The 22,358-nt window shown below is 49.8% G+C and overlaps 1 protein-coding gene across 1 annotated transcript in view; it reads left to right on the top strand.

Annotated features, from left to right (window-relative positions):
- Positions 1-22,358, top strand: part of PTPN6 (protein tyrosine phosphatase non-receptor type 6) — a 110,183-nt gene that overhangs the window by 25,347 nt on the left and 62,478 nt on the right. Inside the window, exons 2-3 of the mRNA XM_040361199.1 lie at positions 5,438-5,560; positions 8,256-8,450. Of these exons, the coding sequence (XP_040217133.1) occupies positions 5,438-5,560; positions 8,256-8,450 (318 nt within the window). The remainder of the gene's footprint in view (positions 1-5,437; positions 5,561-8,255; positions 8,451-22,358) is intronic.

Here is a 22,358-nt window from a genome sequence, read left to right as displayed (position 1 = left end):
GCATTAGGCTCCATGCACAGTGGGGAAGATTCAGAAAGAAGATACGACGGTGTATCTCCTGATACGCCGTCGTATCTCTGAGTCCGGCCGTCGTATCTATGCCTCTGATTCATAGAATCAGGTTACGCATAGATCTCCCTAAGATCCGACAGGTGTAAGTGACTTACACCGTCGGATCTTAGGCTGCAATCTCCCGCCGGCCGCTAGGTGGCGCTTCCATTTGTATACGTGATGAATATGCAAATGAGGAGATCCGCCGATTTAGAAACAAACTCCCGCCCGTCGCTTTTTTTTTACGTCGTTTGCGTTCAGCTTTTTCCGGCGGATAGTTACCCCTGCTATATGTTAAGTATGGCCGTCGTTCCCGCACTGAGTTTTGAATTTTTACGTTGTTTGTGTAAGTCGGTCGCGAATACGGCTGGACGTAATTTACGTTCACGCCAAAACCAATGACGTCCTAGCGACGTCATTGGGAGCAATGCACGCCGGAAAAATTTGCGGACGGCGCATGTGCAGTTAAATCGGCGCGGGGACGCGCCTGATTTAAATACTACACTTCCCCTAGCTGCGGAATTTGAATTCCGCCGGGGGAGTTACGATCCGCCGGCGCAAGTTTCGAGGTAAGTGCTTTCTGAATACTGCACTAGCCTCTCAAATTTGCGCCGGCGGATCGTAAATCAGATAGATTACGCGGATCTAAAGATCCGCTGATCTATCTGAATCTACGTCAGTGTGTTTAAAAAAAAGTCTGTTCTTTTTTGGAGTAAAAAACGTCCATATAGAGCATTTTTTGTACAAAGTTTAGGAGAGTTTTACGTTTTTTCTGCCAGTGAGCTCCAATCAGAAACGCGAATGAGAAGGTTTTTTTTTTCCTTCCTCTAAACGTTGTTCTCAAAAATCTGCCTGTAAACATCCCAATGTGTATGGGCACACAGGGTAACATTGAGCCGCTTCTACAGGCAGAACACAGAACTCCTGTATAACGTTCTTTATTCCAGTGTGCATGGAGCCAAACCCTTTTTATTTATTTTTTGGTATACAGTTTTATCTGATTTATTTTACTGTTTATGTTAATGATACAAATACATATTTTCACAAACCATTAATGCTTTTCTAGCAAAGGAGGGGGAGGGGGATAAATGACTTCTCCGACTCATCCAGCTTGGTGTGTAGTTTGAGCTTCAGTAGTAAACTTGGGAAGATAAAAAGAAAAAAAATTGCTGCTGCGAGAATTTGTAACAGTTTTTTTTTATTTTTTTAAGCAAAGCAGTTAAACATAGCACGGAAAATATGTAAAAAAAAAATTGAGAGAGACAGGAAACAAATCTGAAATGTCTTAGTTATTAATTTACCTGACAAAATGTAAAAATATATATTTTTTTGTTTTCCTAATTAATTTAAATCATAATAAATTGATAAATATATTTTCTTTAAATGCAATTTTTCAGTTGCACCTCTCTGTCTACCAAAATGTAAAAAAAATTTTAAAGTTTTTTTTAATTTAAATTATAATAAAATTATTATAAAATCATAATAAACAAATAATTTAATTTTCTTTCACCCCCAAGTTTTTTTGGTCACAGTGGGTCCCGCCTCTGTGTCTAAGAAAATTATTATTATTTTTTAAAGATTTACCATTTTCTTTTAATAATTTAGAAATCATAATTAATAAATAATTACATTTTCTTTCAACCCAAGTTTTTCGGTCACAGTGGGGTTCCGTCTTTCTGTCTCTTTCTTGCTCTGTGCTTTTTCTTTTTCATTGTGCAGCTGTTCTCTTTTATTATTTATTTTTTTCCTGTTTTTTTTTCCAGGAAGCTCAGGGCTCAGAGTATTATGTAATAACCAGTTCAGCAAATACAGACAGATCCTTAGTCAATAAGGAAACCATTTTTAAAGAAAAGTGTGCACAGGCTGCAGTGAATTTATTTGAAATATATAAATATATTTTCTTCATGTAGGAAGGATATATATATTTACATATATATATATATATATATATATATATGTGTATATATATATATATATATAAAAAATTATATATATATATATATATATATATATATATATATATATATATTTTTTTTTTTTTTAAATAATTGTTGTATTTATTGAGAAAAAAATAAAATATATATATAGATTTTATGATCTAAAGCAGGAAGTAGATGGCTGCTTTAACAGATGGCACTTGTATCCTTCTCCAAGTATCTCATGAGGAATACAAATCTCCTTGCTAGCGGGATTGTCGGCCAGCCGTGGAGGGATCCCTGTTGTCAGAACCAGGATCTGAACTTGCGACTTCTGTTGTGTCTGGCTGCAGATCTTCTTGCTCTCCCACCTGAGATGCACCACACTTCAGCTTGATCCCAACCTGCCACCATTTATTACCACCTTTGGATTGTTCTTCCACTACGTTCCATTTGATCCCAAACTGCAACCTCTTGCTACCAACCTTTGACTTGTTCCTTTACTATGCTTCCTTTGGATCCCAACCTGCAACCATCCCTTACCAACCTTTGGCTGGTTCTTCCACTACATTCCATTTGATCCCAACCTGCAACCTTTTGCTACCAACCTTTGGCTTGTTCCTCGACTATGCTTCCATTTGATCCCAACCTGCAACCTTTTGCTACCAACCTTTGGCATGTTTTCGACTATGCATCCTCTTGATACCAACTGCAACCATCCTTTGCCAACCTTTGGCTTGTTCTTCGACTACGTTTCATTTGATCCCAACCTACAACCTCTTGCTACCAACATTTGACTTGTTCCTCGACTATGCTTCTATTTGATCCCAACTTGCAACCATCCGTTACCAACCTTTGGCTTATTCTTCGACTATGCTTCCGCTTGATCTCAACTGCAACCATCTGTTATCAACCTTTGACTTGTTCCTCGACTATGTTCCATTTGATCCCAACCTGCAACCACCCCTTACCAACCTTTCGCTTGTTCTTCGACTCCGCTTTCACTTGACCCCCGCCTGCAGCCATTCATTACCAAACTTTGGCTTGTTCCTCATCTACGCTTCCACTTGATCCCAACCTGTGACCACTTGTTACCGACCTCTGGATGGTTTACCGACTACACTTCTGCTTGGTCCCTTCCCGCTATATCTGCTACTGGTTCCCGGGCTTGCTCACCTCCTGAGTCTATTCATTTTGATGAGCTGCCACGCCTTTAAATCGGTGCTTTGAGAAAACATGATGCACAGAGGCGCCGTTAGGATTCAACCGCGCGATTCGTAACCTCTGCAGAAATAAAATTTTACCGCCTGGACCTCCAGGAGGCGATCAACTGTGTGCCTAAGCGATCTCTTCCCTAAATGATGGAGCCGATCAGCGGCATCCTGGGCAATCAATCATTAGCCGGGGATCCACTGATCGGCTTGTGCTGTAACCAATCACAGCTGGAGCAGGGGTGACGGGGTGTAAGAAGATAACCATGGACCTGATAGACATCGAACCTTCACCTCTCTACACCACATCCTTATTTTATAGAAGGTTATCATAGAAAGTCATCACACCCTTCACTATCAGATCCTCCGTCCCACACAGAGCAGATCCAGGTCACCGACCATCAGATTAATTCAAATGTTTCCACCGAAACAGGAAATACGCTTCAAAGACTTCTTCGTGTTCACATTCTGGTCAAATATTCTCAGAGGTTCTCAGTGTTTCTGATTATTTTCTATCATTCCCCATCAACATTCTTCTCACTGATCACCAATGTAAGGGACATTCTTCTCACTGATCACCAATGTAAGGGACATTCTTCTCACTGATCACCAATGTAAGGGACATTCTTCCCACTGATCACCAATGTAAGGGACATTCTTCCCACTGATCACCAATGTAAGGGACATTCTTCCCACTGATCACCAATGTAAGGAACATTCTTCCCACTGATCACCAATGTAAGGGACATTCTTCCCACTGATCACCAATGTAAGGAACATTCTTCTCACTGATCACCAATGTAAGGGACATTCTTCCCACTGATCACCAATGTAAGGGACATTCTTCTCACTGATCACCAATGTAAGGGACATTCTTCCCACTGATCACCAATGTAAGGGACATTCTTCCCACTGATCACCAATGTAAGGGACATTCTTCCCACTGATCACCAATGTAAGGGACATTCTTCCCACTGATCACCAATGTAAGGGACATTCTTCCCACTGATCACCAATGTAAGGGACATTCCTCTCACTGACCACCAATGTAAGGGACATTCTTCTCACTGATCACCAATGTAAGGGACATTCTTCTCACTGATCACCAATGTAAGGAACATTCTTCTCACTGATCACCAATGTAAGGAACATTCTTCTCACTGATCACCAATGTAAGGGACATTCTTCCCACTGATCACCAATGTAAGGAACATTCTTCCCACTGATCACCAATGTAAGGGACATTCTTCTCACTGATCACCAATGTAAGGGACATTCTTCCCACTGATCACCAATGTAAGGAACATTCTTCTCACTGATCACCAATGTAAGGGACATTCTTCTCACTGATCACCAATGTAAGGAACATTCTTCTCACTGATCACCAATGTAAGGAACATTCTTCTCACTGATCACCAATGTAAGGGACATTCTTCCCACTGATCACCAATGTAAGGAACATTCTTCCCACTGATCACCAATGTAAGGGACATTCTTCTCACTGATCACCAATGTAAGGAACATTCTTCTCACTGATCACCAATGTAAGGAACATTCTTCCCACTGATCAACAATGTAAGGGACATTCTTCCCACTGATCACCAATGTAAGGGACATTCTTCTCACTGATCACCAATGTAAGGGACATTCTTCTCACTGATCACCAATGTAAGGGACATTCTTCTCACTGATCACCAATGTAAGGGACATTCTTCCCACTGATCACCAATGTAAGGGACATTCTTCTCACTGATCACCAATGTGAGGGACATTCTTCTCACTGATCACCAATGTAAGGGACATTCTTCTCACTGATCACCAATGTAAGGGACATTCTTCTCACTGATCACCAATGTAAGGAACATTCTTCCCACTGATCACCAATGTAAGGAACATTCTTCCCACTGATCACCAATGTAAGGGACATTCTTCCCACTGATCACCAATGTAAGGAACATTCTTCCCACTGATCACCAATGTAAGGGACATTCTTCTCACTGATCACCAATGTAAGGAGAATTTTTCCCTTGGTCGGTGGGACATACTCTAAAAATGTGGCATCCAGGAAGCAGCATATTGCCCCCAAGCCATCTGTCAACTGACTTTGAAATGCAATCCACTGCGGATCACTTTTCAAAGGATTAAAAAATGCAGCCACCGATGTGAAGAAGGCCTAGGGGGGGTGGAAAGTGATTTTTGGATTTCGCTGTGTGTCATTCCCTTAGTCTCGTGTCCTTACTTTGTCTCTTATTTCCGCAGGTGGTTTCACCGGGACATCACCGGCAAGGAGGCCGATGACAGACTGAAAGCGAGAGGCGTCCCTGGGAGTTTTCTGGTACGGCCCAGCAAGAAACGGCCGGAGGACTTCTCTCTGTCTGTCAGGTTTGTGTTCCCACCACGAGGAAGGGGGAGGGGGGGTCATTAAGAATAATTTATATTGCTTTATATTTTTAACTTGGAAAAAGGTTCCTGCCCTACTTTGGGGCGACTTCATTGCATTGATTTCTGTTAATGAAGTCGCAAGCAAGCTGCAATGAAGTCAAGTGGGGAAGTCTCAGGCCTGGTTCACACTAGTGCGTTGCTTTTTTGAGCTGCGTTGTCCTTGCAAATTTCTCTAGAGGGTGTTCTGCAGATCAACTGCGGTTTAGCTGCAGATCAGGTGCGAATTTGGAGACCTGGGAGAAGTTCCGGGTGAGAGAAGAGTGGGGGAGAATTGTATTGAGCTGAATGAGAGAAATTCCTGCAGAGAACTGAACATATGTGCGAATTAGATGCGTACCCATAGAAGATAATGGGACTGAATTCGCACCTGAGCCGCACCGCAAGACATAAAAACCGCATGCGGTTTGGAGGCAATACGCAGTGCGGATGCATCGCACATATGTGAACCAGCCTCATTGAAAACAATGTATTTTGAAATGTCCTGCGAATTAGATGTGGTTTCAACCGCACTCAATTCGCATAGGTGTGAACCTGGCCTAAGTCTTAACTGTAAAGCAGAGATTTGGGAGCTTTTTGACCCCCAGATCTCTCCATGAAGAGGACCCGTACTCTCCTAAGACCTTTCCAGTGCCGTGCCCTCCTTAGACCTCTCCAGTGCGGTACTCTCCTAAGACCTTTCCAGTGCGGTACTCTCCTAAGACTCTTCCAGTGCCGTACTCTCTTAAAACCTTTCCAGTGCGGTACTCTACTAAGACAGTTCCAGTGCCGTACTCTCCTAAGCCAGTTCCAGTGCCGTACGCTCCTAAGACAGTTCCAGTGCCGTACTCTCCTAAGAGTTCCAGTGCCATACTCTCCTAAGACAGTTCCAGTGCCGTACTCTCCTAAGACAGTTCCAGTGCCGTACTCTCCTAAGACAGTTCCAGTGCCGTACTCTCCTAAGACTCTTCCAGTGCCGTACTCTCCTAAGACATTTCCAGTGCAGTACTCTCCTAACACAGTTCCAGTGCCGTACTCTCCTAAGACATTTCCAGTGCGGTACTCTACTAAGACTTTGCCAGTGCCGTACTCTCCTAAGACGTTTCCAGTGCCGTACTCTCCTAAGACTTTGCCAGTGCCGTACTCTCCTAAGACTTTTCCAGTGCCGTACTCTCCTAAGACTTTTCCAGTGCCGTACTCTCCTAAGACTTTTCCAGTGCCGTACTCTCCTAAGACTCTTCCAGTGCCGTACTCTCCTAAGACGTTTCCAGTGCCGTACTCTCCTAAGACTCTTCCAGTGCTGTACTCTCCTAAGACGTTTCCAGTGCCGTACTCTCCTAAGACGTTTCCAGTGCCGTACTCTCCTAAGACTCTTCCAGTGCCGTACTCTCCTAAGACGTTTCCAGTGCCGTACTCTCCTAAGACTCTTCCAGTGCTGTACTCTCCTAAGACGTTTCCAGTGCCGTACTCTCCTAAGACTTTTCCAGTGCCGTACTCTCCTAAGACTCTTCCAGTGCCGTACTCTCCTAAGACGTTTCCAGTGCCGTACTCTCCTAAGACTCTTCCAGTGCTGTACTCTCCTAAGACGTTTCCAGTGCCGTACTCTCCTAAGGCCCCGTACACACGACCAAACATGTATGCTGAAACTGGTCCGCGGGCCAGTTTCAGCATACATGTTCGGTCGTGTGTAGGCGCGAGCGGGCCGAATTCCAGCAAACATTTGCCCGCCGGGCCTTTTCCCAGCGGGCAAATATTCCTGGACGTGTTTTAAAACCGTCCGCTGGAATCCTGCCCGCTCGGACATGTACGGTCGTCAGTACAGACCTACCGCACATGTCCGAGCGCCCGCCGTCCCTCGCATGCGTCGAATGACTTCGACGCATGCGTGGAAGCCTTTAAATGGCAGGCCCGCCCACGTCTCCGCGTCATCGGCGCGTCATCGTCGCAGCGACGACGCGGACACGCCCCGCGTATTGTTTACGCGCGGACTTCTGTACGATCTGGCAGGCATGTACGGTGAAAACGGTCCGACGGACCGGTTTCATCGTACATGTTTGCTCGTGTGTACCGGGCCTAAGACGTTTCCAGTGCCGTACTCTCCTAAGACGTTTCCAGTGCCGTACTCTCCTAAGACCTTTCCAGTGCCGTGCTCTCCTAAGATATTTCCAGTGCCGTACTCTCCTAAGACTTTGCCAGTGCCGTACTCTCCTAAGACTTTGCCAGTGCCGTACTCTCCTAAGACTTTGGCAGTGCCGTACTCTCCTAAGACAGTTCCAGTGCCGTACTCTCCTAAAACTTTGCCAGTGCCGTACTCTCCTACTTGCTTACCAGGGATTAAATTACAATTCCCTAGGCCCCCATCAGGTTAACATAGGGGCCCAGAAGGTGGGAGCAGAGAAAGGACTTTTTTTCATTTCCGGGGGGGGGGGGGGGGGGGGGTCTATGTATAGGTGGATAAATTTGGTGCTGCTTTTCCGCTGCACTCTAGGGGGGTACGTAGGGTTGTAGGCCATGGTTGGGGGGTCCCATTGGGAGGGTTGTATAGAACACCATGATTTCTAACAGCGGTATTATTGGGGTATCAAAGGAACAGAAAAATAAATAATTCATATCAAAAGTACAATACTAACTGAATTGTTTTCACCCCCCCCCACCCCAGATTGGAAGACTCCGTCACACACATCCGGATACAGAACACGGGCGACTACTACGACTTGTATGGCGGTGAACAGTTCGCCACGTTGTCTGAGTTGGTGGAATATTACACAGGACAGCACGAGTGTCTACAGGATACCGATGGAACCTTCATCCCGCTGAAATACCCGCTGAACTGTGCCGACCCCACCAGCGAGCGGTAAGTCACCCCAATTCCATGCCAACATATGAGGTTAATGAGGATATGAATGAGGTTCTAAGTGGTCAACAACCAACAAATAGTCCAGGTTATCTTGGGTTCCTCAAGAGAAGTGTTTCCTTTGTGAGAGTCAAAGTCATATGACAAGGGGCAGGATACAGAGCACTTCATGTACACGCCCTTCTGTTCCACTGGCCCCTCCCTCTCTCCCTTTCCCCGTCTGCTCCTTCAAACTTCATTGGCAGCCACCGTATCTTACTCTAGAGAAATCCCAGTATTGATTATACAGGATAAAACGGTCACGCTACATTTTTTGCCTTGTTATTTTAGAGAGACTTGCTTCGTTATTTTAGACAGAGAGTCGCTTTGACAGGTTCTCTTGAAAGAAGATTTAAGAATATTCCCCCCACCCGCCTACTTATACGTAGCATCTCCATGTTTCTTGGTTAGAGCTTGGGCTCCAAACCCCGTTGTGAGCACTTTATCACGTACCTGGTTGGAGGCTGAGGTGATGAGAGGGCTTCCCTTACACCTCTGGTCCATTCAGGCACCACTGGGCCATGATTGGTGTCAGTGGAAGGAAAAGTGACCAATCATTGGTGTCACTGGAAGGAAAAGTGACCAATCATTGGTGTCAGTGGAAGGAAAAGTGACCAATCATTGCTGTCAGTGGAAAGCATAGTGAGCCAGCATTGGTGTCAGTGAAAGGAATGGTGACCCATGAAATGGAACCAGCATTGGTATCGGTGGGAGGAGTAGTACCTCGTCATTGGTGTCAGTGGAAGGAGTAGTACCTCGTCATTGGTGTCAGTGGAAGGAATACACCCAACATTGGACTCAGTGGAAGGAAGAGTAACCTATCCTTGGTGTCAGTGGGGGGAGTAATATTATATTGTTGGTGTCAGTCTAAAGCAGTGGTCTTCAAACTATGGCCCGGGGGCCAAATGTGGCCCTTTGCTTGTTTTTATCCCTTGTCCTTGGGGCAGTATTTTTTTCACTGACACCAACGAAGGGGCACAGTTCCTCCCAATGACACCAACAATGTGGCCCAATAATACCAATGATGGGGGACCATTCCTTACAATGACACCAACAACCAACAACCTTCAATTCTTAACTGCAATTTTAAAATGGCCGCTGGGGGCGTTCTCGCTGATTTACGGCGAGAATATGTAAATCAGCGAGATACGCCAATTCACGAACGTACGCGGGCCCGACGCAGTCACTTTACGCCGTTTACGTAAGGGTTTTCCCGGCGTATAGTTACCCCTGCTTCTATGAGGCGCAGCCAATGTTAAGTATGGCCGTCGTTCCCGCGTCAAAATTTTAATTTTTTACGTCGTTTGCGTAAGTCGATCGCGAATACGGATGGACGAAATTTACGTAAACGTCGAAACCAATGACGTCCTTGCGACGTCATTTGGAGCAATGCACGCTGGGAAAATTTCCGGACGGCGCATGCGCTATTCGATCAGCGCGGGGACGCGCCTGATTTGAATAGTACACTCCCCCTAGCCGCGGAATTTGAATTCCGCCGGGGGATTTACGATACGCCGCCGCAAGTTTTGAGGTAAGTGTTTTCTGAATTACCCACTTGCCTCAAAAACTTGCGCCGGCGGATCTTAAATCACATAGGTTACGCGGATCTAAAGATCCGCTGATCTATGTGAATCTGGCCCAGAGTGTCCTGATGATGGCCACCAAGCCTGGAACAGCTGTATAGAGTTTGACATGAACAGATCTATACTACAAGGCTGTGTCTGCCAGGGCCGATCCGAGGGTCACAGACGCCTGGGTGCAGAAATATTTCTGGCGCCCCCACATGGGCGGGGTCATCTCACTAACTCCTCCCCTTTACAAATGTTTCTATGGCTACGAGATGCTCCCCTAAGAAGTCTTCATTAGTGTTCCCTTATCAGAGTCCCCCCCAGCAGGTGTCCCCCATCAGAGTCCCCCCCAGCAGTTGTCCCCCATCAGAGCCTCCCCACAGCAGTTGTCCCCCATTAGAGGCCCCCACAGCAGGTGTCACCCATCAGAGCCCCCCCACATCAGGTGTCCCCATAGATCAGTACTTGTCCAATAGATCCCTGTAGCTCGGGCGCGCTGGGAGCAGAAGCACAGAAGCCTCTCATCACACCGCCTATGGGAGAAGAGCCAATACACACAGAGGGGGCGGGGCAGACAGGAGACTGCTCCATGCGCACCGGACAGAATTAATTAGTGGAGCCTAGCGCCGGAATGTGTTCCAGTTCTAGGCTCCGCTGTGGTACCCAACCCAGATTCCGGGGACAGCGGGAGGTATGCGCTCTTGTCAGTTGCCAGCGGAGAGAGCAAGCGGGATGGGGAACCGCAGCCAGGGACCGCTGATAGAAATCATGGGGCCCCGTACAGCCTACCTGACGGGGGCCCCCTTCAGCTCCACCCCTGGTCCCGCCTTTAGCTCCACCCCTGGCCCCGCCTTGAAACTGTCTCTGCAGCACGTTACGGGATTGGCGGCATTGGTAGGCACCTGGAGCAGAGAACCGGGGGGGGAGGGGTGGGGGGGCTGCCGTCTGAAATTGAAATTGAGAAGCGGGGGGGGGGGGGGGGCTGCCGAGAATTGAGAAGCGGAGGGGGGCCGTTTACAAATTATTAATAAAAATAAAAAATGATAAAATAAAAATAAAAAAATATATAAAATAAATAAATAAACATTTATTAAAAAAAAAGGGGGGGGGGTTGCCATTCAGGGCCCTGGGGACCTCTGGGCCCTTTAATTAAAAAAAAAAAAAAACATTTATAAAAAAATAAAATAAAAGGGGGTTTGCCACATGGAGACCTCATGAATCCTTTAATATATATATATATATATATATAAGGAATAAAAAGAAAAAAAATGAAATAAAATAATATGAAAAAAAAAGAATTTATAAAAAAAGGGGGATTGCCATCCGGGGCCCTGGGGGCCTTTAATAATAATATATATGAAATAAAAAAATATCTAAAAATGTATTTATTTTTTTATAAAAAAAAGGGGTGTTTTCATCCTGGGCCCTGGGGACCCCCGTACCCCTAAGAAAAAAAAATTGTCCCTTTAATAAAAAAAAAATATATATATATATATATATATATTAGAAAAAATATATATATTTTTATAAAAAATAAATAAAAAAAAGGGGGGTTGCCATCCGGGGACCTTTGGACCCCTGGGGACCCCCGGACCTCTAAAAAAAAAAAAATGGCCCTGCGCACCCTGCCTAGGATCGGCCCTGGTGTCTGCGTTGTTTGAGCCGGAAGGTTCTGGATGTATTCCTGACCCGGGAGCACAAAGTAACGATTTGCATGGCTTCGCCCAAAATGAGGAAGGAACCCCCAATTTTTTTGTATTCACAATGAATGTCTGATATGCAAATATCTCTGGATTTAGGAAAGCTCTACTAAGCTTCTTTCTAAAAATAATGAGCAAAATTTACAATATGACAAAGAAGATATTTATGTGAAGGTTGAGCTGGCAATGAGGAACAAACGCTGGATGTCCCTTTCTTATGCTGCGTACACACGATCAGTTCGTCTGATGGACTGTTTTCATCAGACTAACCTATCGTGTAGGTACGACTGATCATACAGAGGTAGATTCACGTAGGACTTACGCCGACGTATCTTCTTATACGCCGCGTAAGTCCACTGATGTGCCGTCGTATCTCTGTGCCGTATTCTTGAAACAAGATACGCCTGAATTCTGGCTCCATCCGACCGACATAAGTCTCCTACGCCGTCGTATCTTGGGCGCATATTTACGCTGGCCGCTAGGGGCACTTCCGTTGATTTACGCGTCGAATATGTAAATGACCTAGATACGCCGATTCACGAACGTACTTGCGCCTGTCGCAGTAAGCTACGCCGTTTACGTAAGGCGTATGTCCGACGTAAAGTTATCCCACCTAAAGCAGGGGTAAGTCATGTTAGGGTATGGACGTGGAGGTTGGGGAAACTGGAGACCTGTGCAAGCTTAACACTTGCCCTTTTACATCTTCTAGTTTCAGGAATAATTAGTTATTTTGGGGTATTTTTTGTTGGTGGGGTCAGGCAACAGGGAAATGGAAAGTTATAAAGTTAGGCCAGATGGGCTGACAGGACAGCAGAGCCATAGGAGAAGGCCAGGGGATGAAGGCTTGTAGGCCAGTATGGATATAGAGGGAAGGCTTGTTGGGTTCTTGGGAGGCTGGCAAGCCACAGGGGCTGCAGTGTGGTAACCAGACTCTGAGGAGAACTCAGAGGCCTGGGCTAGGTGGTTGGTGGGGTCAGGCAGTAGGGAAATGGAAGGTTGTAGGGTTTGGCCAGGTGGACTGCAGGGACAGGACAGGAGAGCCATGGGAGAAGGCCAAGGGATAACAGTTTGTAGGCCAGTATAGATATAGAGGGAATGCTTGTTGGGTTTTGGGGAGGCTGGCAAGCCACAGGGGCTGCAGTGTGGTAACCAGACTCTGGGTAAAACTCAGAGGCCTGGGCTAGGTGGTTGATGGGGTCAGACAGCAGGGCAATGGAAGGTTGTAAGGTTAGGCCAGGTGAGCTCCAAGGATAGGATTCAAGGTCCCAAATTTGAACCCCCCCCTTTATTCCAAAATGATGAGGGATGGAAGCATGTGAGTTGTGGGACTCGATTGTTTAAATCAGGTGTCTGCATTGATTTTATCTATTGCTGCAGTTTCTTTTTGTGGTTTTGTTTTTTCATTTCTTACCAGGCATAGGTGCAGGTGGGGACACACCCCCCATTCACCTGTCCTTCATCTACCCATCAGTTTGTACATGCCTCCATTGAGGAGACTTTAAAAAATGTGTAGTTAGGACTGCAGAATCGCAGGGAGCCTTGGCGATGGCTCTGCAGCTTAAAACATATATTTGCAAATGTGTGCGACTAATCCTCTGCTTTTAATATGTATAGTTAGACCGTTGAACTTGGCTTGCTGATTGGATGGTAAGGAGGAACCTGGTTAGAAATGTTTATTGCTTCACCTGTATTTGAGTTTGTCATCTAATTTATAGCCCCAAAAACCCCCCCCCCCTTTTTTCTATATTAAATACCCCAGCTTTTTCTGTTATATATATATATATATATATATATATATATATATATATATACTTGTTTACCAAATTTCTTTAATAATGCAATATAGTCATGGACGGTGCATTATTTGAAAGTCTTGAAATTAATAACTTATTCCAGATTTATTATTTTCCCCCTATCCATTGTAATCTGATCCCTGCACATGCTTCATTTAAAGTCCCGCTCTCTCTTTCTTTTTTATTATACAACCAGGGATGGAGGTGGTTTACTAACCACCTCATTCAAAGTCCCAAATTTGAACCCCCCCCCTTTATTCCATAGGATAGAAGAGCCATAGGAAAAGGCCAAGGAATGAAAGCTTGTAGGCCGGTATGGATATAGAGCAGGGGTGCCCAACCAGTGGCCCGGGGGGCCAGATGTGGCCCGCGGAACCCTCTGATGTGCCCGCGACCTCCTGCTTTGGGATGGCTGGTTGGCAAGCCCAGATCGTGGATCGCTGATCCGTCATCCCAGAGCATCAGTGTTGTGAATGAAGCCGGCAGAAGAGAAAGCAAGTGGCTGTGGAGCAGAGCCGCATAAGACAATGCTTCCTGTATAGCACGGGCTCCTGAGTGATACCAAATATGGACATATCTGTTCTGCAGTGGTTGCTGGGCTGCTTTCAAACTGATCCACAGAGCACCGCCTACCTCCAATCCGATCCGCTAAAAAAAACAGAAGTGGATCCAGCCCCTTCCGCCTGGGTGGATCGGATCGAAGGGCTCATAGAGTAGAGTGGGCTGTGTCCATGTCTGCTCTCCATATGCAGTGGACACAGACCTGTCATCCGTCCGCTCCACCCATTGTGGCCCGCGACCAGTTACCAAGTCTCTTAAGTGGCCCTCGCTCTTCAAAAGGTTGGGCATCCCTGATATAGAGAGTAGGCTTGTTGGGTTTTGGGGAGGCTGGCAAGCCCCAAGGGCTTCGGTGTGGTAACCAGACTCTAGGGAGAACTTGGAGGCCTGGGCTAGGTGGTTGGTGGGGTCAGGCAGCACAGAAAATGGAAGGTTGTAAGGTTAGGCCAGATGGGCTGCAAGGATACAATAGAAGAGCCATAAGAGAAGGCCAAGGGATGAAAGATTGTAGTCGGATATTGATATCGAGAGAAGGCTTGTTGGGTTTTGGGAAGGCTGGCAAGCCACAAGGGCTGCAGTGTGGTAACCAGACTCTCGGGACAGGACAGGAGAGCCATAGGAGACGGCCAAGGGATGAAGGCTTGTAGGCCAGTATTAATATAGAGGGAAGGCTTGTTGGGTTCTTGGGAGGCTGGCAAGCCACAGGGGCTGCAGTGTGGTAATCAGACTCTGAGGAGAACTCAGAGGCCTGGGCTAGGTGGTTGGTGGTGTCAGGCAGTAGGGAAATGGAAGGTTGTAATGTTAGGCCAGGTGAGCTGCAAGGATAGGATAGAAGAGCCATAGGAAAAGGCCAAGGGATGAAAGCTTTTAGGCCAGTATGGATATAGAGAGAAGGCTTGTAGGCCGGTATGGATATAGAGGGAAGACTTGTTGGGTTTTGGGGAGGCTGGCAAGCCCCAAGGGCTTCAGTGTGGTAATCAGACTCTCGGGACAGGACAGGAGAGCCATAGGAGAAGGCCAAGGGATGAAGGCTTGTAGGCCAGTATGGATATAGAGGGAAGGCTTGTTAGGTTTTGGGGAGGCTGACAAGCCCCAAGGGCTTCAGTGTGGTAATCAGACTCTCGGGACAGGACAGGAGAGCCATAGGAGAAGGCCAAGGGATGAAAGCTTGTAGGCCGGTATGGATATAGAGGGAGGGATTGTTGGGTTTTGAGGAGGCTGGCAAGCCCCAAGGGCTTCAGTGTGGTAACCAGACTCTGGGGAGAACTTGGATGCCTCTCGGATAACTCAGAAGCATGGACTAGGTAGTTGATGGGGTCAGGCAGCACAGAAATGGAAGGTTGTAGGGTTGGGCCAGAGTAGTAGAAAGCCTGGGAAACTGCAGAAGAAAAGGAGGTCGGGAAACTGGAGACCTCTGCAAGCTTAAGACCGCCTCCAGTTACACATTTCCCCTTTTACATCTTCTAGTTTCAAGAACAATTGGCTATTTTTGGGCGTATTTGTCACCTCGTCTATTAATTATATTTGTTTTATCTAAACTTCTCTTTTTTTTTTTACACTAAAGGTTTAATCTTATTACACTTGCCAGCAACTTTTCTCAGCCATGTCGGTGTGATCTCTACAGTCCCGCGGTCTCACACGGTGGCGGTGATCTCTACATTGAGAAACCTGATGAAATGCTATTTCTGGCGCAGGATGAGGCTCTTATCTCTCAGACTGCTTCTTGAAATAAAGGATGTGGTATTATGGTGTATATATATATATATATATATATATATAGCGAGAGGCTTAACATAGTAACCAGGTCTGGTTTTTGGCGCATGCCTGCTCAGTGACCGTTGAAGGTTCAAGAACGCAGGCTCATGGGCGTGACGAGCAGGCCAAGCGCCATAGGGGTAGGTGTGTGTGCAACATTGGAGGACTCTGGTAGAGGTGTCATCAGATCAGCATGAAGAAGGTCTCTAGGTGCGGTGCTATGTAATGTACAGGGGTCCAGGGTGCTGTGTACCGCACCTCCGGACCCCTTTACATTACACAGCACCCTGCACCTCTATACCCCTTTACATTACACAGCACCCTGCACCTCTATACCCCTTTACATTACACAGCACCCTGCACCCCTTTACATTACACAGCACCTCTGGACCCCTTTACATTACACAGCACCCTGTACCTCTGGACCCCTTTACATTACACAGCACCCTGCACCCCTTTACATTACACAGCACCCTGCACCTCTGGGCCCCTTTACATTATACAACACCCTGCACCTCTGGACCCCTTTACATTACACAGCACCCTGTACCTCTGGACTCCTTTACATTAGACAGCACCCTGCACCTCCGGACCCCTTTACATTACACAGCACCCTGCACCTCCGGACTCCTTTACATTACACAGCACCCTGCACCTCTGGACCCCTTTACATTACACAGCACCCTGCACCTCTGTTCCCCTTTACATTACACAGCACCCTGCACCTCTGGGCCCCTTTACATTACACAGCACCCTGGACCTCTGGGCCCCTTTACATTACACAGCACCCTGCACCTCTGGACCCTTTTACATTACACAGCACCCTGCACCTCTGGACCCCTTTACATTACACAGCACCCTGCACCTCTGGGCCCCTTTACATTACACAGCACCCTGCACCTCTGGGCACCTTTACATTACACAGCACCCTGCACCCCCTTTACATTACACAGCACCCTGCACCTCTGGACCCCTGTACATTACACAGCACCCTGCACCTCTGTACCCCTTTACATAACACAGCACCCTGCACCTCTGGGCCCCTTTACAATACACAGCACCCTGCACCTCTGGGCCCCTTTACATTACACAGCACCCTGCACCTCTGAACCCCTTTACATTACACCGCACCCTGCACCTCTGGACCCCTTTACATTACACAGCACCCTGCACCTCTGGACCCCTTTACATTACACAGCACCCTGCACCTCTGGGCCCCTTTACATTACACAGCACCCTGCACCTCTGGACCCCTTTACATTACACAGCACCCTGCACCTCTGGACTCCTTTACATTACACAGCACCCTGCACCTCTGGGCCCCTTTACATTACACAGCACCCTGCACCTCTGGACCCCTTTACATTACACAGCACCCTGCACCTCTGGACCCCTTTACATTCCACAGCACCCTGCACCTCTGGACCCCTTTACATTACACAGCACCCTGCACCTCTGGACCCCTTTACATTACACAGCACCCTGCACCTCTGGACTCCTTTACATTACACAGCACCCTGCACCTCTGGGCCCCTTTACATTCCACAGCACCCTGCACCTCTGGGCTCCTTTACATTCCACAGCATTACTTGGCGTAACTTCATCTTTCAGAATTTTACAAAGCAAATTGGGGTATAAATATATTTTTTTTTTTTTTACATAAAGACCCTCTCCCCCCATTCACTGCCCCCCCCCCCCCCCAGAAATGTCACGGCGCCCCCCCCCCCCCCCCCGGCTCGGTGATTGGGCCCCTCTGTTCTGTTGCAGGTTTGTGTCAGTTGCTGTCTCGATAGTCTCAGGCTTCGGGTTCTCAGTTCCTCTCCTGCACTCCTCAACTCTCTCATGCCCCCCCCACCGGCCCCCCCCCCCACCCACGCACGCCTGTGTCCCTCCGAGCTTCCTTCTTGCGGTTGGAAAATTCTCTGCTCGGTTTTGAAATAATTTGTCACTAAAGTTTCCATCATGTGACTTCTGAACAGTCAGCCATAGATTGTGCTGTTATTGTGTAAGGCGGAGGGGAGGGCCGCTGTTACACACGCCATAGAGAACCAGCGTGTGGCACCACACCATAGAGAGCCAGCGTATGGCACCGCGCCATAAAGAACCAGCGTGTGGCACCACACCATAGAGAACCAGCGTGTGGCACTGCGCCATAAAGAACCAGCGTGTGGCACCGCGCCATAGAGAGCCAGCGTGTGGCACTGCGCCATAGAGAACCAGCGTGTGGCACGGCACCATAGAGAGCCAGCGTGTGGCACCGCACCACAGAGAGCCAGTGCGTGGCACTGCACCATAGAGAGCCAGCATGTGGCACCGCACCATAGAGAGCCAGCGTGTGGCACCGCACCATAGAGAACCAGCGTGTGGCACTGCGCCATAGAGAACCATCGTATGGCACCGCGCCATAGAGGACCAGCGCGTAGCACCGCGCCATAGAGAACCAGCGTGTGGCACCGTGCCACAGAGAGCCAGCGCGTGGCACCGCACCATAGAGAACCAGCGTGTGGCACGGTGCCATAGAGAACCAGCGCGTGGCACCGCGCCATAGAGAACCAGCGTGTGGCACCGTGCCACAGAGAGCCAGCGCGTGGCACCGCACCATAGAGAACCAGCGTGTGGCACCGCACCATAGAGAACCAGCGTGTGGCACCACACCATAGAGAACCAGCGTGTGGCACCGCACCATAGAGAACCAGCGTGTGGCACCGCACCATAGAGAACCAGCGTGTGACACCGCGCCATAGAGAACCAGCGTGTGACACCGCGCAATAGAGAACCAGCGTGTGGCACCACACCATAGAGAACCAGCGCGTGGCACCGCGCCATAGAGAACCAGCGTGTGGCACCGCGCCATAGTGAACCAGCGTGTGGCACCGCGCCATAGAGAGCCAGCGTATGGCACCGCGCCATAGAGAGCCAGCGTATGGCACCGCGCCATAGAGAACCAGCGCGTGGCACCGCGCCATAGAGAATCAGCGTGTGGCACCACACCATAGAGAGCCAGCGTGTGGCACCGCACCATAAAGAGCCAGCGTGTGGCACCGCACCATAGAGAACCAGCGTGTGACACCGCGCCATAGAGAACCAGCGTGTGGCACCGCACCATAGAGAGCCAGCGTGTGGCACCGCACCATAGAGAAACAGCGCGTGGCACCGCACCATAGAGAACCAGCGTGTGGCACCGCACCATAGAGAGCCAGCTTGTGGCACCGCACCATAGAGAGCCAGCGCGTGGCACCGCGCCATAGAGAACCAGCGCGTGGCACCGCGCCATAGAGAACCAGCGCGTGGCACCGCGCCATAGAGAACCAGCGCGTGGCACCGCGCCATAGAGAACCAGCGCGTGGCACCGTGCTATAGAGAACCAGCGTGTGGCACCGCACCATAGAGGACCAGCGTGTGGCACCACACCATTAAGAACCAGCATGTGGCACCGCGCCATAGAGAACCAGCGTGTGGCACCGCGCCATAGAGAACCAGCGTGTGGCACCGCACCATAGAGGACCAGCGTGTGGCACCACACCATAAAGAACCAGCGTGTGGCACCGTGCCATAGAGAACCAGCGTGTGGCACCGCACCATAGAGGACCAGCATGTGGCACCACACCATAAAGAACCAGCGCGTGGCACCGTGCCATAGAGGACCAGCGTGTGGCACCACACCATTAAGAACCAGCGTGTGGCACCGCGCCATAGAGAACCAGCGTGTGGCACCGCGCCATAGAGAACCAGCGTGTGGCACCGCACCATAGAGGACCAGCATGTGGCGCCACACCATAAAGAACCAGCGTGTGGCACCGTGCCATAGAGAACCAGTGTGTGGCACCGTGCCATAGGTGATCGTGGAGTCGGGGTGAAGGTGCAGGAATTGGGGCGATCTGGGGGGGTGAAGGTGCAGGAATTAGGGTGATCAGGGGGGTGAAGGTGCAGGAATAGGGGTATCTGGGGGTGAAGGTGCAGGAATTGGGGTGATCAGGGGGGTGAAGGTGCAGGAGTTGGGGTGATCAGGGGGGTGAAGGTGCAGGAATTGGGGTGATCAGGGGGGTGAAGGTGCAGGAATTGGGGTATCTGGGGGTTGAAGGTGCAGGAATTGGGGTGATCAGGTGGGCTGAAGGTGCAGGAATTGGGGTGATCAGGGAGGCTGAAGGTGCAGGAATTGGGGTGATCGGGGGGCTGAAAGTGCATGAATTGGGGTGATCGGGGGGTGAAGGTGCAGGAATTGGGGTGATCGGGGGGGGGGGCTGAAGGTGCAGGAATTGGGGTGATCGGGGGGCTGAAGGTGCAGGAATTGGGGTGATCGGGGGCTGAAGGTGCAGGAATTGGGGTGATCGGGGGGGGGGTGAAGGTGCAGGAATTGGGGTGACCGGGGGGTGAAGGTGCAGGAATTGGGGTGATCGGGGGCCCGATGGTGCAAGAATAAGGCACCACACCATAAAGAACCAGCGCGTGGCACCGTGCCATAGAGGACCAGCGTGTGGCACCACACCATTAAGAACCAGCGTGTGGCACCGCGCCATAGAGAACCAGCGTGTGGCACCGCGCCATAGAGAACCAGCGTGTGGCACCGCACCATAGAGGACCAGCATGTGGCGCCACACCATAAAGAACCAGCGTGTGGCACCGTGCCATAGAGAACCAGTGTGTGGCACCGTGCCATAGGTGATCGTGGAGTCGGGGTGAAGGTGCAGGAATTGGGGCGATCTGGGGGGGTGAAGGTGCAGGAATTAGGGTGATCAGGGGGGTGAAGGTGCAGGAATTGGGGTATCTGGGGGTGAAGGTGCAGGAATTGGGGTATCTGGGGGTGAAGGTGCAGGAATTGGGGTGATCAGGGGGGGTGAAGGTGCAGGAGTTGGGGTGATCTGGGGGGTGAAGGTGCAGGAATTGGGGTGATCGGGGGGTGAAGGTGCAGGAATTGGGGTATCTGGGGGTTGAAGGTGCAGGAATTGGGGTGATCAGGGGGGCTGAAGGTGCAGGAATTGGGGTGATCGGGGGGCTGAAAGTGCAGGAATTGGGGTGATCGGGGGGGGGGCTGAAGGTGCAGGAATTGGGGTGATCGGGGGGCTGAAGGTGCAGGAATTGGGGTGATCGGGGGCTGAAGGTGCAGGAATTGGGGTGATCGGGGGGGGGGTGAAGGTGCAGGAATTGGGGTGACCGGGGGGTGAAGGTGCAGGAATTGGGGTGATCGGGGGCCCGATGGTGCAAGAATAAGGGTGATCTGGGGGGTGAAGGTGCAGGAATTGGGGTGATCTGGGGGGTGAAGGTGCAGGAATTGGGGTGATCGGGGGGATGAAGGTGCAGGAATTGGGGTGATCGGGGGGATGAAGGTGCAGGAATTATGGTGATCGGGGAGGTGAAGGTGCAGGAATTGGGGTGATCGTGGGGTGAAGGTGCAGGAATTGGGGTGATCGGGGGGCCCGATGGTGCAAGAATAAGGGTGATCGGGGGGGGGGGTGAAGGTGCAGGAATTGGGGTGATCTGGGGAGGTGAAGGTGCAGGAATTGGGGTGATCGTGGGGTCGGGGTGAAGGAATTGGGGTGATCTGGGGAGGTGAAGGTGCAGGAATTGGGGTGATCGTGGGGTCGGGGTGAAGGAATTGGGGTGATCTGGGGGGTGAAGGTGCAGGAATTGGGGTGATCGTGGGGTCGGGGTGAAGGAATTGGGGTGATCTGGGGGGTGAAGGTGCAGGAATTGGGGTGATTTGGGGGAGGGGTGAAGGTGCAGGAATTGGGGTGATTTGGGGGAGGGGTGAAAGTGCAGGAATTGGGGTGATCGGGGGCTGAAGGTGCAGGAATTGGGGTGATCGGGGGGGGGGGGTGAAGGTGCAGGAATTGGGGTGATCAGGGGGGGGGGGGTGGGTGAAGGTGCAGGAATTGGGGTGATCTGGGGAGGTGAAGGTGCAGGAATTGGGGTGATCTGGGGAGGTGAAGGTGCAGGAATTGGGGTGATCGGGAGGTGAAGGTGCAGGAATTGGGGTGATCGGGGGGGGGGGGGGGGTGAAGGTGCAGGAATTGGGGTGACCGGGGTGCTGAAGGTGCAGGAATTGGGGTGATCGGGGGGCTGAAGGTGCAGGAATTGGGGTGATCGGGGGGTGAAGGTGCAGGAATTGGGGTGATCGGGGGCTGAAGGTGCAGGAATTGGGGTGATCGGGGGGCTGAAGGTGCAGGAATTGGGGTGATCAGGGGGGGGGGGTGAAGGTGCCGTAATTGAGGTGATCTACGGGCTGAAGGTTCAGGAATTGGGGTGATCGGGGGGGGGGGGGAAGGTGCAGGAATTGGGGTGATCGGGGGGGGCTGAAGGTGCAGGAATTGGGGTGATCGGGGGGGTTGAAGGTGCAGGAATTGGGGTGATCTGAGGGGTGAAGGTGCAGGAATTGGGGTGAAGGGGGGGTGAAGGTGCAGGAATTGGGGTGATCGGGGGGTGAAGGTGCAGGAATTGGGGTGATCTGGGGGCTGAAGGTGCAGGAATTGGGGTGATCAGGGGGGGGGTGAAGGTGCC

This window comes from Rana temporaria, chromosome 8 (assembly GCF_905171775.1).
Source record: "Rana temporaria chromosome 8, aRanTem1.1, whole genome shotgun sequence".
Lineage (NCBI taxonomy): Eukaryota > Metazoa > Chordata > Amphibia > Anura > Ranidae > Rana > Rana temporaria.
This window is presented reverse-complemented; position numbering and strand designations above follow the sequence as displayed.